Source organism: Capsaspora owczarzaki (assembly GCF_000151315.2).
Source record: "Capsaspora owczarzaki ATCC 30864 unplaced genomic scaffold supercont2.1, whole genome shotgun sequence".
Taxonomy (NCBI): Eukaryota; class Filasterea; order Ministeriida; family Capsasporidae; genus Capsaspora; species Capsaspora owczarzaki.
This window is the reverse complement of record NW_011887292.1, coordinates 1,100,020-1,114,593: the sequence shown is the minus strand read 5'-3', so window position 1 is coordinate 1,114,593 and position 14,574 is coordinate 1,100,020. Positions and strand designations below refer to the sequence as shown.

Genomic DNA, 14,574 nt, shown 5'->3' with positions numbered 1-14,574 from the left:
CCCCCCAAACAATGCTTCGTGTAAGATTGTTCATCCACGAGAAGAGGACGGCAAAATCACCTGCTTTCCCCTCTTGACAAACGCACCTCGTCGTCGTTCCTTTCATCGAGTCCGAGTTTCTCTCTCTCTCTGTCTCTCTCTTGCTCTCCTCATCTTCCCTCCAGGCAGGCAGGCTGGACGGGGTGCCCTGCATAAGGGACGAGACCTGCTGTCACACAAACCAACAAAAAAAAAAAAAAAAAAAAAAAGGAAGCGATCTCTCTCTCGTTTGATTCACTGCCGCCTTCCAGCTGAAGGAGGGGTCCCTCACTCTCTCAAAGAGGAAGAGGAGGGAGATACTTGACTGCGTCTGTAGAAGGTGGGGGGGGGGCTGGAACTTCCAACCACACTGCAGTCTGTTAGGATCCATCCCAACTTCCTCCTCTCCTTCTGTCTTGGTCGATGGACCCCTTTCACCCTCAACCCCACCCCCCTCGTTCGCTTTGACGAAACAAATGGAGGGAACGAACACAAACACTCACGATCTGGGTTTGAAACGGACAGACCGGCTTGGTTTCCGCTCCCACTGCTGCTGCTCGCCTCTTCTCGTCGGCGTCTGCGCGCTTTGCGTCAACGCTCGTGATTGCCGAGCACGACGGCGCCGTTCTCGCCGCTGGCACCCTCAACACAATCACCGCGGCCTCCAAGCTTGGCGGCAACATTACCGTGCTCGTCGCCGGCGCATCGCCCAAGGCGGTTGCCGACACGGTCAGCAAGGTGAAGGGTGTCTCCAAGGTCGTTGCCGTCGAGCACGCTGGCCTCAAGGGCCTGCTGACTGAGGCCGTCACCCCCGTTGTGATTGCTGCGCACAAGAAGACCCCCTTCACGCACATTGTTGCCCCTGCCACGACCTTTGGCAAGAGTGAGTTTTCCAGCTGTTTTCTTGGCTTGATTGCTGCTGCTTTTGTGTGCTGCTGCTGCTGCTGCTGCTGATCTCGACCACACATCTCGCTTCCACGCGTTCTTGCGATATACAGCCATCATCCCCAACATTGCTGGCAAGCTCGATGTCGCGCCCATCTCGGATATCATTGGCGTCAAGTCCGAGGACACGTTTGTCCGAACCCTGTACGCCGGTAACGCGATTGCCACCGTCCAGTCAACGGATGCTGTCAAGGTGGTGTCTGTCCGCACGACCGCGTTCGAGCCTGCTGCCGCTACCGGTGGCTCGGCTGCTGTCGAGTCCTCTTCCGACGGCGCTGTCGATCAGACCCAGTCCGTCTTTGTCGGACAGGAGCTCGTGAAGAGCGATCGCCCTGAGCTCGCTGCCGCCCAGGTTATTGTTTCTGGTGGCCGTGCGCTCAAGAGCAAGGAGAACTTTAAGATTCTGTACGATTTCGCCGACAAGATTGGCGCCGCCGTCGGTGCCACTCGTGCTGCCGTCGAGGCTGGCTACGTGTCCAACGACCTCCAGATCGGCCAGACTGGCAAGATTGTTGCCCCTACACTCTACATGGCCATCGGCATTTCCGGCGCCATCCAGCATCTTGCTGGCATGAAGGACAGCAAGACCATTGTTGCCATTAACAAGGACCCCGAGGCTCCGATTTTCCAAGTCGCTGACTTTGGTCTTGTCGAGGACTTGTTCAAGGCCGTCCCCGAGCTCTCCTCGAAGGTGAAGGCCAAGTAAATCTGTTGTATGGACTTTTCTGTTTTTTTGTAATGGTTTTTTCTGCTTCTTTTCAACACAAAAAAAAAAAAAAAAAATCGTTGGCCTGCGAGTGTCGCTCTGCTTTTGCATTTTGACATTGTGTCATCCTGGTCTTGTTCAAACCAAATGTAACATTCTACTTTCCTGCGGATGGGAGTACTTTCCTTTTGGTTGCCATGACCCTCGAAAAAGCAAACCCAAATGCTCACAATTCCAAGGGGAGGGGGAAATCAAATATTAATACTAGTGTTGTGTACATGACCAAGCCATCTCAAGATTGCTTCAGGCTTTTTTCGTTTGCCTGGCTCTTCTATTTTGTCAATTTTCGTCGATGTCTTGCTCGTCTTGCTCGTCAAGGCGAGCACGTTTTCTTGACACATGCGGAGGCATGCTAAATGGGCCGTCGCTCCCATTTTCATTGGTCTCCTCGTCCGATTCAGGCTCTAGGAAACTTTCGGGTGATAGATGCGGACGTTTGGAGCTTTGTCGGCTCTGGCCACTCGCGTCTTGGTCTTCCGAACTCGCTTCAGCGAAAAGATCGTCTTCCGAACTCATTTCAGCGAAATCGTCATCTTCAAGTTGATTCTGCAAGTCGCCAACCAAGTCCAGGTCGCTGCCAGAACTCAGCGATTGGACGTCCTGAGAATCATCGTTGCCGAGCTCGTTGTCGTTCTCGTCGCTGTCTGCACTTTCCCCGGCAACGTCGTGGTCACCACCGGTGCCAACATCCATGCCACCTTGAATGCTGCGAGGAGCAATGGCAGGCGGTGGTATGTTCGAGGATGATCTCATTGCGGTTTCGGCGACAGGGTTGCTAACGAAGGACGGCATCGCAAAATATTGCGGCGAAGGCAAGCTACTGCTGTTGCTGCTCGTGGACTGCTGATGGCTGCTGGCGGTGACGAGGACTGGAGAATCGGGCGCTTCCAGCTTAACTGAGACTCCGACCAGGGGCGTGTCATCCGGAGCGTTGTCGTCGATGTCGGTCAAGTCAATCACATTTGTCTCAGAGGATTGAGCGCTTCCAGAGAAAGCGAGTGCTGCCGGTGATTGATGAGAAGCGTCGGTTGGCAGGAGCGCGTCCCATTGGACGCGATTGCCGACGGGTTGAATTCTAACTTGCAAGATCGATTGGTTTGCCTGGGCTGCAATATTGCTCACAAACCTGACGGTGCAACAAACAACACCGCAACCTTCTCAGTCAGTGCCGCCAAAAAAAGCAGAAACAGTCCCGGTAACAGCGTTTGAACCAGCGTACTTATCAATCACAAAATAATCTTGCACGCTGTCTGGCACTCGATTATTGCAGATCGGACACTTGAGCAGAGCGTTGTGCTCAATCACCTGCAAAAAGTTGCCCAAATCAAAGCACTGAATGTGACTGCAATTGGCAAACCGAGCCGCTGTGCGAATACGAGTTTTCGAAATCTACAAAAGACGTGCAAGTGAGCGGCTCCAGAGCTTAGAAGAAAGCGAGCGCCGCACATTGGACAGCCTTACAGGGCATGTTAAAGGCAAGATGTTATCAACGGAGGAAATGTCTTCGCCGTTGGTTGCATGAAGAATTTTTGAGACTGTCAGAAGTGCAGCGAGTGAGGATGCCGTTTTTGGGTTTCGCCGCAACCCCCCCCCCCCAACAAACAAACAAACGAAAAACAAACAAACAAACAAACAAACAAAAAAACGAAAACAAAGACTTTCGTACGTTTGAGTTCACACTCTTCCACACTCGATTGAGCAGCTGCCACAAACTTGCTCAGGAGCAAGCTAGGAGTGACGACATCAACAAAGTGCAATGCCACATAGAGAGACTGCAAATGTCTCGCGACACAAAGCGAGCCAAGAAGTCAGTGCATAGCCACGAAAGCTGCAGAATGCAAGCATGACATACACGAAAGCGAGAGGAAGACACACGGAGCTTGAGTTTGCTCAGCGGCAAGAGCAGAAACTGGGTCACATCAAAGGCCTCGTGTTTGATAGCAGTGGATTCGCACTATTCGAGCGACAGGGAAAAAACCGAAAATGATCGAGTCGATGTCTAGTACGTTGGCAACGGAGGCAACCAAGCGCATGCATCATACCGAGTGCTTGATAACCGTGTCGTTGAGGACGATTTCGCAGTCTTGCGGCATCGCATCGTGGAAGACAAGTCGACCGTCTTTAAAGTGTGTGTAGGACTTGTGCAGTGGACAAATTCGCAGCACGAATCGAAATGAATCGCCGCTAGAGCTAAGAGGTCAGTATACGCTGTCCACAACAACAACAACAACAACAAAAAAAGGGTGAGCACTTACTGAAGTGTTCGTATGGCTTCGATATCTCTTGTTCTCTGGGGCGCCAGAACGACTTCTTTAGCCTCAGCCTCGCCTGCAGCTACAAAACCAGCACGGAACAGTATTAGCAACGACAGCGCACTGATAGTTTCCGAAATCCTGCCCGTACCGAAATGCACGGCAAACAGTGGGTTTCTCCAACGCTCGGCAACGCATGGATAGAAGGGATTAGACTCAAAGCCATAAACCGGAGCATGCTGAGAAAAGTAGCCAAGCCGATCTGGTGTGGGCGCACGACTCGAGGCTTGAAGAGCTTGGAAAAACGTGGATGGACCCTGCGGCACTGATTGCTGTTGCAGACCCAAGGCTGATTGAAGTAGAACATTCCGAGCTCGCTGCAGGTCAACCGTGGAGGGTGCTGGGTTGACAGCGTCCCGATGAGCTCGTGTTGGCGCCTGCTGAGACGGCGAGGAAGATGCGAGACTAGATGTCGACAGATGAGTCGGGTTGTCAAACAAAAATGACCTCACACTAACCCCCCCACAACCCAATGCAATATCGCTCAGGTTTGCATTTGGCAGCAGCATGACTACACACCCGAGGTGACGCTGGACGGTTGCCAAGCTTCCTGGATTGGCATCCAAATTCCGTGAAATTGCCTCCAGCATTCCCGACCGTGTCCGGGTTTGTAAAATTCCACCTGGTGATGTCTCGCTATACAGAGCGAAAACAAAACAGAGATCAAGAAGAAGAAGAACAACGCAAGGTCGACAGCAAAGTCAACAACCACTCCGAACGAGCGTCAATTTGTGAATTTCGTACAGTGCGAGCGTTCTCATGGCTTCCGTGCTGAGATTCACCAGCTGTCGTCTGAGATCTGCTGTCAAGGAGCCACTCCAAGGCGTGCTTGCAAACAATCGGGCAGCGTCTGAGCGACTCTGTGGCCCTCGGGATGGGCTCGGGGTTGCCCCTGGAGAAGGAGCCGGCGATGCGCCAGACGGTCTGGCTGCACTTGGTCTAGAATGCGCAATGGCTGCAGAACGGATGCGATCTGAGACCTCGGCAGCAGCCTGCGTGCTGGTGGTGCTCGGCGCCGCTGCTCGAGAATGGCGTGCAACGGCGGCCTGGCGCGCAGCCAGCGATGTCATCCTCCCGAACGCTTGTGATCCAGTGTGATGACTCCGAGCCTGCGATAAGGCATCTCGGGCGGGCGGTATCGGGTTGGAGAGCGGTCTCGGACTTGTTTCAGTCGCTGGCGGTTGTGACGACCGCGCGGCCTCCTCACTCCCGATAGCGGATGGCATGGATGTGGGCCTCAATGCCCCGGGAGAGCTGCCTGTCCCACTCAGTTTTCTATCTCTTGCGCCGGGCTCCGGAGAGACAACAAGGCCAAGCAAACAAAAAGCGCAGCCTTAAACGCGAGAAATGGGAGTGAAACAAAACTTCCGAATTTGAACCAACAGCAACCAACTTTGCGAAAAAGTGTTGAACACGTACGAGAGGCAACTCTGTCTCACGGGAATGGCTGGATAAAGACAATAGCTGAACGCAGGTGATGGAACAATCGCAACAAGCGACTCACTTTTGATGAAAGACACACAAACACACACACACACACAAAACATCTCACCCAAGTCACATCCAGATAAACGACTCCTACAACATCCGAGTCGAGGCACGCAAAACCGCATCGTACTTGGCCCGAAGTCGAGTAGCGATGGCGATGGAATCGCCGAGAGGGGTGACGGTAAAGTTGTGGTGCGAGTGTTGCCATGCCTTCTCGACCTCAAGGACGGCAGCGTTGAATGCAGCGTCGTTGAACGGAAGATCAGACTCTGCAGCTGCGGAGGCAAACGACACAAACAGCTCCCACCGTGGCCGATAGTAGGAGGACATGAGGCCCGCCCATTGCTTGCTGGCGTAATCGGTGATTTCGCCGTTTGGGCCCCACAGAGTGATTTGGTTTCGAGCATTGAACTCGAGCAGATCTTGCGCGGCAGTGTTTTCACTCCACGAGCGCGCGGCGGCGAGCCACGGACCGAGCAGGAAGTGCGCGTCCGACACCAGCAGCTCGTCCAGATCGGCAATCAGCCCAACAATTCCCTGACCGTAGAGGTGCACGAGATGCGCCTGCTTGCTGGTCAGGGCAAGCGTCAGGTTGCTGTGGAAGTCAATAGCGAGGTTGCTGAGCATTTGGCGCGTGAAATCGACCACATCGTAGCGGAAGGGCACGACGGACGCAAGCTGGGGAGCACTCTTGGCGGCAGCCAGGATGTGGTCGACAGCAAGAATGACGTGGCCGGGATCGTAGTACAGGTTGGTGGGCATGAATCCGTTGCGCGACATGTTGACGGCAGGACGGATTTCAAGCAGCGACTTGGTCACCGAGTACTGGCCGTTCGTGCAGTTGTAGACACTCTGAAGAAGCTGCTGGTAGGCAAGTTTGGCAACTGCGGGGGTGGAGGGACCGTAGCGCCGCCCGACAAAGGCGTCCACCCACGTCGGCAGGTTGACCGGCGCGCTGCGCCACATGTTCTCCATCATGAACTCGTACAGAATGTAGTTTTGGTTGATGCCTTCCGGGGTCAGACCGATGCCAACCATGGTGTTGCCGGGCGTGGCGAGGGCGGCGAACGGACCCTCGTTGATGGACGGCAGAATGCCGTACAGGCCAATGTTGCCGCCAAAGTCGTGGAGCATGTTCCAGATGAATGGCTTGCCATAGTACGACTCGAGTCTGTTCCAAACGGGCGTCACGTCGGAAAACAGGTCGAGAATGATCATGTGGTCGTCTGGAACGCCGGAGAGCAGGGCTTGGACGCGGTCGTTGCTCCACCACGCCGCCTCGTTGAAGAAGAGCCAGCCTTGCATCACCCAGACCGCCGCCGGGTCGTACGCGGTCATGCTTTGGTAGACGGCCATACCTGCCTGCTTGAGGTAGCCAAGATCGGTGCTGGCCGGGGTCATCTCATTGAACTGGTCGCAGTTGTACAGGTGGTTGGTGCCGTACGTCTCATTCTGCAGGCGCAAGAATTCGGCACCAATCTGCGTGAAGAGAGGGTCGGACGCGTCCAGGAAGCCGACGCAGCAGTACTGGTCGGGGAAGTTGTTCCAGTCCGAGGATTGGGTGATGTTTGCGTTCGGGAAGTGCTGGGCGAGCGCGCTCGGAACGTGGCCAGCAAACGACGGCAAAACAGGGGTCATGCCAAAGGTTCGCATGCGCTGGAGGATGAGCACCTGCAGATTGCGTTGCTTGTAAATCCACTCGAGCGAGATGGGACCGCCCCAGCCCTTGATGTTGCCCATGCGGCCCCAGGCCAAGAAGGCAGGGCCCGCGAAAAACGGCGACAAGTCCGAGTCGGTCAGATTGAACAAGTGGAACAGGCGGCGCCACACGTACTCTTGGCCGGTGAAGGCCAGAGGCATGGTCACTCCGTTCAAGGCCATCCAGTCAATCTCGCGCTCCCAGCGGGCAAACTCCCACCACACGCTCGAGTAGCTGACTGTGCAGACGTTCTGCGGTCCGATCAAATCCAATCAAAAATTTCTCTTCAATAACCACAAACAAGAAGAAGAAGAAGAAGCAGAAGAAGGAAAAAAAAAAAAAAAGAAAAGGAAAAAAAAAAAAAAGGAACGAACGACCAACAAAACTGAAGGGGATAAAAGTGCGAGTTTTGTTTTTTTCGCAGGGGAAAACCTACCATGTAGTAGTTCCATTCAAAGAGACTGACAGAGCGGACCTTGGCAGGGACGCGAGGCAGGGTCGTTGGGATGTTGAGCTGATCCCCAGACCACGAGAGACTGGCGTTGCAGACGTACTATTTGGTGTTTGTGCAAGGCGGAAGGCGGGGGGTGGTGGTGGTGAGCAATCGCGCAAGACCAGCAGTTAGCGCTGGGCACAACATAGCGGCGTCGGATATCGAGCCAGCCGTCTTGAAAGAAAGGTGCGAGATGTGCGTACCTTCAAGTAGTAGTTGAAAGCCGATGACAGCGCAACGCCAGAGGATCCGCGCAGGAAAATGGCAGTCGAATTGCTTTCCACTTCAAAGACGTGTCTGCGGATGGACGGGCACAAGCAGGCAGTCAGTCAAGTGAGCGCTCGGGCGCGAGGTGTGCCCTCACACTTGTCCTTTGAGGACGGAAAATCTCCAGCTGGCCCCCCTTCGTCCAGAATGCACTCAATGCAAATCGATCAACGTGTCGACCATGCCAAGTTTTGCGAACAAACCCCCGATGGAAAATCCACGTCCCAGCGCAAAAGGTACGAGCGGGGTGAATATAATTGGGGGGAAAACGAAAAGACCCCCCTTCAAAGCGTGTCACAGCCAGACGCAACGGCGAGTGCTTACTCTGTGCCGTTCGCAAGGGGAATCAGCGACAAGACAAAGTCCTTGTCGTGGTTGGGGATGATGCGATGGATGAGCAGGTCGGCAGCGAGCACTTGTACGTCGGGAATATCGCGAATGGCCTCCTGCGATGCCTGGTCGACAAACCGCTGCTTGGCCTCCGTTGTCGCGTCCTGCCAGTGAGCGCTCAAAAACGTCTCATGCACGACAAAGGATGTCGGCGCAAGCGCACTCGCCAGACTCGCAACGCAAACAACCGTTGCGGCAACGAGCAGCAGCATTAAATTGCGCATGTTGAGAGATTACAATAGAAAAAAAGAGAAAAAAAGAAACAAAAAAGTTAGAATGATCAGCTCAGACAAGGTACAAGATGCAGCACAAAAAACGAGGTGGAAAAAAACAATTCACACAAATCAGAGCGAACTTGTTGATGGATGATGAGAGACGCGTTATTCACACAATGCTCGAGATGCCAATGTTTTCCATGCTGATCTCGTTTTAGATGCTCGGTCTCTCTTCTTTGTAAGCTTTTTTTTTTCGAAGGTTTTTTTTTTTTTTTCGGTTGAAAATCGATTTTTTTTTTTTTTCGTTTCCGCTTTCTTTTTTGCCCTTTGCGTGAGGACTTGACGTCCGACCGTCTCGGCCGAGGCAGCAGCCTACCGTCAACAAAGCCCGGTCGCTGCTCCACCATCAGCTCTGGCCCACGGCAAACGGCGGATCCGCACTTCAGCAACAATGAAATGAACAAAAAAAATAGATTTTTTTTTTCTGCTTGGCCGTCTTCACGCCACACGGGCTCGTTCGGCTCTCCCTGGCCCGCGACAGCCTCGAGCGACCCGCCGCTCTTGTCGAAACTGCGACTGTTGGGGGATAGGACCAGATTTTGGGAGTTGGAGAGGGGCTCTATCGGCCCCAGCGTCCAAACAGCCATCGTCTGTGTTTGCTTTGAGCACGCGGTCGCGAGATCTCTCTTTTTTTTTTTTCTTCTTCTTCTTCTTCCTTTGTGCGTTCGGTTGCTCTGTTGGATCCACCAGCTTCCAGCCCGCTGCCAGAACTTGATGGTGCAGCCACTCAATGCAACCGACCCGATTTCGCGCTTCAAACGGACTCGTTGTAGACGCGTGTGCTCGAGAGGAAGGAGATCAAAAGTTTTTTTTTTTTTTTTTTTTTTTTTGCTGGAGCAACCATTGACTTTTTATTTTTATTTTTTAATATTATTATTTTTTCGCTTTGGCTCACCATGCTTTCACTCTTTGATTTTTTTCTTTCCCCTTTTCCCTGCACAGCCCAACAGCAGCAAGCATGTCGTCCGACGTTCAGTGGATGGTTATCCGCAACAACAGCTCCTTCCTCCTCAAGAAGGCTGGTGTCACCTTCTCGACCGAGGCCGGCAACCTGACTGGCAAGAACTCGTTCAAGGCTAACGGCCTCGTCAACAAGCGATCGGTCGGCGTCAAGGCTGCCGCTGACGGCAAGGGCGTTGTTGTCACCCTCCGCAACGACAAGAAGTCCTTCAAGCCCACCAAGGCCACCCGCTCGGTCACCCTCAAGAAGGGCTCGCGCGCTGCCCTCGCCACCGTCAAGGCCCTCACCGAAGGCCAGAACTACCGTGCCGACCTCACCCACGACGCTCTCCGCCTCACCTCGGCTCTTTTCCAGTCCCAAAAGACCCGCAAGACTGCTGGCGTCAAGAAGGCCCGCTCCCGCAAGGTTGCCAAGAACTAAGATGGCACCATGATGGCGGGAAGGAAAAACAGGAACAAAGTGCTCTTTTTGTTTTCTTTTTTTCTCCCCGTTGATGTTTCTTAGCTGCGTCCCACACACATTTCCTCTCTGTCTTTCTAAAACTGCTTGTCTTCTGGACCTGTCAAGTATTTGTTAGAGAACGGTATAAACAAATAAACCACAAAAAAAAAAAAACCCCCAATCCCCAGCACAACAGCCACCCTTCCCTCAATCATGTAGTTTGTCAGTGCCAGTGTTCTGATCCCCAGTAGTAATGAGTAATAGGGTTGATGCAGTGTGGTGCGCCTCCCTGAGACGAAGAAGAGTGGACAAGAAGAAAAGACTGTATTATTGTTCACCGGCCGCGGCCGCTTGCAGCAAACATGGCTGCAACAGCAGCTGCGGACGCAGAAATCGCCGAGGATGCTCCAATAACAGGTCGGCTGGCGCTCGAATCAACATCATCAGCAAGGCGTATCCGCTTGTCGTCCCGCGAGTACCGATCGTCATCGTCATCGTGCCGCCGGCGTTCTCTGTCCTCTCTGTGTTCCTTGTGCTCCTTGTGTTCCCTGTGTTCCTTGTGATGCTTGTGATGCTTGTGCTCCTTGTGATGCTTGTGGTGTTTGTGCTCCTTGTGCTCCTTGTGATGCTTGCGCTCTTTTCGGTCCAGCGTCCCGTCGTCGTCGGACGAGATGCGCGCTGGCGATCGATAATCATCCAGTTTGTCGTTTGATGTCGTAGCAGAGGAGGAGGAGGCAGAAGGAGGCACAACAGCACTGGACGACGACGAGTCGTTGGGAGCGCGCTTCGCAGCAGCTTGCATCGCGGCCTCCAGCGGTGTCTGGCCGGGCAGCAGCGGCTCTGCTTCCTGCAAGTCCTTGGTCAGCCGATAGTCCTTGACGTGGTCGACGCGGATGGTGCGGTTGCCAATCTTGATGCCATTCAAGTTGTCCACGGCGAGCACCGTGCTCCGCTGGTCCTCGTACGCAATGAAGCAGTACCCCAGGCTCTTGTTGGTCTTCTTGTCGCGCACCAGGTTGATGTCGACAATCTCGCCGTACTGCGACATGACGCACAGCAAGTCGCCCTCCGTGAGCTCGTACGGAAATCCGCCGACATGCACGTACGCCGATCCGCGAAACTCGTCGTGCCACGACGCGCTCGATGACTGGCTCGCCGTGAGTCCTCGCTGCAGTTCTCGCTCGTTGACCCGCTGGATTTGTCTGACCGTGTTCATTGTTGAGTGCCTGTCGGACGAAGGGGGGGGAGTATCAATCGAGAAGGTGCAAAGAAATATCAAATATGACTGAGATTTGGTCTTTACGGCAACAACCGGTGAAGAGGAGATGGGTTGCTGTTGCTGTTGTTCTGCAAAACAAAAACCGATGAGAACAACAGAGAGCGAGAGACAGAGAGCATGAAAAAAGAAAAAAAAAAAAAACGCTACTCGAAGCAGGGATTGAACCTGCGACCTTCTGTGTGTAAAACAGACGCGCTAACCACTGCGCCATTCGAGTTGCCAAAAAAGGATTGAGACCGTTTCCAGCCAGACCTTCGTAATACTCGTTAAAGCTGGGCATTTTCCATACGGATCACAGATGGTGCGAGGGGGTGAAGAAAGGATGAATTGTGTCGTGCGGGCGTTTCGTGGCGGTGTTCGAGTTGATTGCAGCAAAGTGTGCCAGTGCCCGCACTGCCTTGTAGTCTGATTCGCTCCAAGTGTGGTCTGATGCCGTTTTTTTTTTTTTTTTTTTTTTTCCCCCCTTGTTGCGTTTGCTGCAATGAACGATCCAACCATCATGTACTTTGATGAAACACACTGCAACACAGCAGAAACACACGCCAGCGCTGCTTCCAATCGCTCGAACTTTTTTTGAAAGAGAATAAGAAGAGAAAAGCAACATAAAAAACCAGCAACACCACCTTGACACTGCACACAAGCACTGCACACAAGCACCAAGTCGTAGTCCATTAGTTGTACTCGATGTACTGCACAGGGAAGATGCCAGATTGACCATTGCACGAGCTGTTGTGTTGCAGGAAAACCGACCAACCCAAAAAACAACAGAAAACAGTCAGAAAACAACCTTAACAAGCGAACAACTCCAAAAGCGCAACAACATGAGCTACGACACTCGCTGCATGCTGCTACAGCTACATACCCTTCAAGCCAGTTCTCATCCAGACGCCCTGAAACATAAATGGTGTCTCCCTCTCGGAAGGTAAGTTCACCGGGGTTCTCAGCCTCGAAATCGAACAGTGCACGGTAGGCCTTGCTGCCAGACGACGCGCTGCTGGCGGGGGCAGCGTACGAGGACGAGCCACCATAGGACGAGCTGCCGTACGTGTCTTCGGCCGGAGCGGTGCGAGCGTAGCGGGGCTCTGACTTGGGGCGCGAGGCGGCTGACTGGACAACGTCCGAAAGGGACTGGGCGAGCTGAGTCAACACATCGACTGCCGTGTTGTGGAAGGCGAGCTGTGCTTGGACGAATGCGTTGAGCTGGCTGACCTGCTCGGCCTCGTTCTCGAGAATCGCCTGCATGCCATTCCACGAGAGCTCCTTTGACTCTTCGAACTTTTGCTCGGCAATGCGCAGCTCCTCGTCTGCCTTGGGGTCGGGTTGGCCACCCTTGTGGCCACGACGGCGCTTGTAGTCGAAATCAAGACGGCGCGACTCGAGCTTCTTGCGATGGAAATTCACGTCCTTAATCTCCTTCTTGAGGAACTCCTTGAGCGGAATCAAAAAGTTGGACTGCACCTCGGCGTCCAGCGCATCGCGCGCCTCGGCAATCTGCTTCTCGGCCTCGCCGACAATGACAAGCGCCTGGCCAAAGTTGGCATCCTCGCCGATAGCCCGGCCGCCCTTGATCATCGAGTCACCCAGCTCGCCCTCGGGTTGTGGGTATTTGCTGGTCGCCTTGTTGAACTTTTGAGTCACGTTGAACTTGGCACGAGCAGCTGGATGGGGGAAAAGGGAAGGTGCGGAACGACAAAAAGAAAAAAAGAGGGGTTGGTGAGCAAAACAAAAGAGTCGTACTCTGCTCATCCATCAGACACTACAACAAGAAACAGGATTCAGGAGCAGAAAGCCAAACGAGCACAGAACTCACTCGGGTTGGGCTGCAAGTATTGTTCTGCCTTGTTGATGGCGCTGGTGATGGCTTCCTCAGTGGCATCGGTTTTCTGTGAAAGGGAGACCAGAGAGTTGTGTGAGCTCCACATGGCAAGAGTGATTTCACTGAGGGGGGGGGATGAACGCGCAGGTTTTGTTGGGAACGATAAAAAAATCAAATCACCGCCACCACGACCACAACCAGCGCCAACTACTCTCGTTGACAAGACAGCCGTTCACAGCAGGACAAACTGCGAAAGCGCGAGCGATCACGTCACATTCCCCCCAAACCCAAACCCAAAACCATGCGAATTCCTGAATGGATGACGATGCCAAAAAGTCGAAAACGAAACCGCACACAGTTGCCCGCCGAGCTTCCATCCAAGCGTCGCCACCGCGTTCCACAGCCAAATAGCACAGTTCAACACGATCTTTGCTGATCAAGTGGCTGAGCACAGATCACAAGCATGTGCAAGTCGAACGAACTCGATCAATGGAAACAGACGAAAAATGAAAGAACTGCGACGATTTTTTTGTTGAAGCCGGTTTTTTTTTTTTTTTTTTTTTTTTCGTTTTTGAAAAAACGCTCACCTTTTCGTACGACTTGAATTCCTCCTCGAGCTCGGTCTTCTCGGCGGAGAGCACGCGCTCACTGATGGCCTGCATAGCAAGAGCAAGACAAAGCACAAAGCAAAGGACAAGAGCAGCAAAACAGTGGGACAAAAGTAAAAGTCAGCGGTAAAAAAAAAAAAAAAAAAAAAAGACAAAAAAGAAAAAGCGAGATCTGGTTCAAAGTAACGTCACTCGGCTCGAAACGGTCGACGCATTCGCAAAGCAAAAAAAGCAGGCACACCGGGCACCCAATGCAAGCTGGTGATCGAACGGGGTGTGCGGGTAAGCAGCGAAAGAGCTCGGCGCATGCAGAGCGACGCTGACGACGGCTGGATTTTACACCAAACTCCTCCTCCTCTTTCGACCATTCATCATGTGCTGCGACCGGGGGTGTCGAGCAGAGCGCGCGACTCATCAACATGTAGCAAAAAGCACAGGTGCAATCGCGACCGCGGCTGGAGCGAAAAAGGGCCGCGAACGCGTCACGAACGAACGAAAAAGCAGATAAAAAAAAATAGTGGAAGCGTCGTACTTGATTGACTTTGTTGAAGAACTTGGCCATGGTGGGATTGAATGGGAAATAATAATAGTGGAGTGAGCGTGTTGTGCTGGTGGTATCGCATCATTTTGGTATTGCAGCAGCAAGTGAGTAGTGCTTTAGTGGGTGCGCAAATCGCAACCGTTGTTCAAGTTCACTTTGTCCAAGTAGATCCAACCCCGCCCGATCGATCGAATAGCCCGCGTTCGTGATCGTTGCTAGAGAAACAAGGAAAAGCACAAAAAGGCAGCGAAAAATTGCTGTGCCGCGGTGGCCGC

The 14,574-nt window shown here is 53.2% G+C and overlaps 6 protein-coding genes and 1 non-coding gene across 7 annotated transcripts; 2 read left to right on the top strand and 5 right to left on the bottom strand.

Annotated features, from left to right (window-relative positions):
* The first annotated feature begins 1 nt into the window (after position 1).
* CAOG_00331 (electron transfer flavoprotein alpha-subunit) lies at positions 2-1,850 on the top strand. Its single transcript, XM_004365145.2, has 3 exons — positions 2-20; positions 544-901; positions 1,017-1,850. The coding sequence occupies exons 1-3, from the start codon at positions 12-14 to the stop codon at positions 1,667-1,669; spliced, it is 1,020 nt and encodes a 339-aa protein (XP_004365202.1). The 5' UTR covers positions 2-11; the 3' UTR covers positions 1,670-1,850.
* A 158-nt stretch (positions 1,851-2,008) lies between these two features.
* Positions 2,009-5,267, bottom strand: CAOG_08400 (hypothetical protein; the record flags this gene model as incomplete). The annotated part of the gene is made up of 10 exons (XM_011271668.1): positions 2,009-2,855; positions 2,949-3,118; positions 3,191-3,264; positions 3,396-3,501; positions 3,582-3,683; positions 3,772-3,913; positions 3,985-4,063; positions 4,133-4,446; positions 4,561-4,677; positions 4,786-5,267. 10 exons carry the CDS (start codon positions 5,265-5,267, stop codon positions 2,009-2,011), a joined length of 2,433 nt encoding a protein of 810 aa, XP_011269970.1.
* A 247-nt stretch (positions 5,268-5,514) lies between these two features.
* On the bottom strand, positions 5,515-8,636 carry CAOG_00329 (lysosomal alpha-N-acetyl glucosaminidase). The gene is made up of 4 exons (XM_004365143.2): positions 8,313-8,636; positions 7,925-8,018; positions 7,665-7,781; positions 5,515-7,479 (listed from the first exon to the last, which is right to left on the bottom strand). Exons 1-4 carry the CDS (start codon positions 8,600-8,602, stop codon positions 5,620-5,622), a joined length of 2,361 nt encoding a protein of 786 aa, XP_004365200.1. The 5' UTR covers positions 8,603-8,636; the 3' UTR covers positions 5,515-5,619.
* Positions 8,637-8,804: 168 nt separating this feature from the next.
* CAOG_00328 (ribosomal protein L28) lies at positions 8,805-10,259 on the top strand. Its single transcript, XM_004365142.2, has 2 exons — positions 8,805-8,831; positions 9,596-10,259. Exons 1-2 carry the CDS (start codon positions 8,812-8,814, stop codon positions 10,032-10,034), a joined length of 459 nt encoding a protein of 152 aa, XP_004365199.2. The 5' UTR covers positions 8,805-8,811; the 3' UTR covers positions 10,035-10,259.
* Positions 10,260-10,389: 130 nt separating this feature from the next.
* CAOG_00327 (RNA-binding protein) lies at positions 10,390-11,271 on the bottom strand (the record flags this gene model as incomplete). Its single annotated transcript, XM_004365141.1, has 1 exon — positions 10,390-11,271. The coding sequence occupies one exon, from the start codon at positions 11,269-11,271 to the stop codon at positions 10,390-10,392; it is 882 nt and encodes a 293-aa protein (XP_004365198.1).
* A 207-nt stretch (positions 11,272-11,478) lies between these two features.
* Positions 11,479-11,551, bottom strand: CAOG_09306. Its single transcript has one exon. It is a non-coding gene; the product is annotated as a tRNA-Val (tRNA).
* A 268-nt stretch (positions 11,552-11,819) lies between these two features.
* Positions 11,820-14,344, bottom strand: CAOG_00326 (endophilin-A1). The gene is made up of 5 exons (XM_004365140.2): positions 14,291-14,344; positions 13,738-13,806; positions 13,145-13,217; positions 12,197-12,992; positions 11,820-12,060 (listed from the first exon to the last, which is right to left on the bottom strand). The coding sequence occupies exons 1-5, from the start codon at positions 14,318-14,320 to the stop codon at positions 12,006-12,008; spliced, it is 1,023 nt and encodes a 340-aa protein (XP_004365197.1). The 5' UTR covers positions 14,321-14,344; the 3' UTR covers positions 11,820-12,005.
* Between the last annotated feature and the right edge of the window lie 230 nt (positions 14,345-14,574).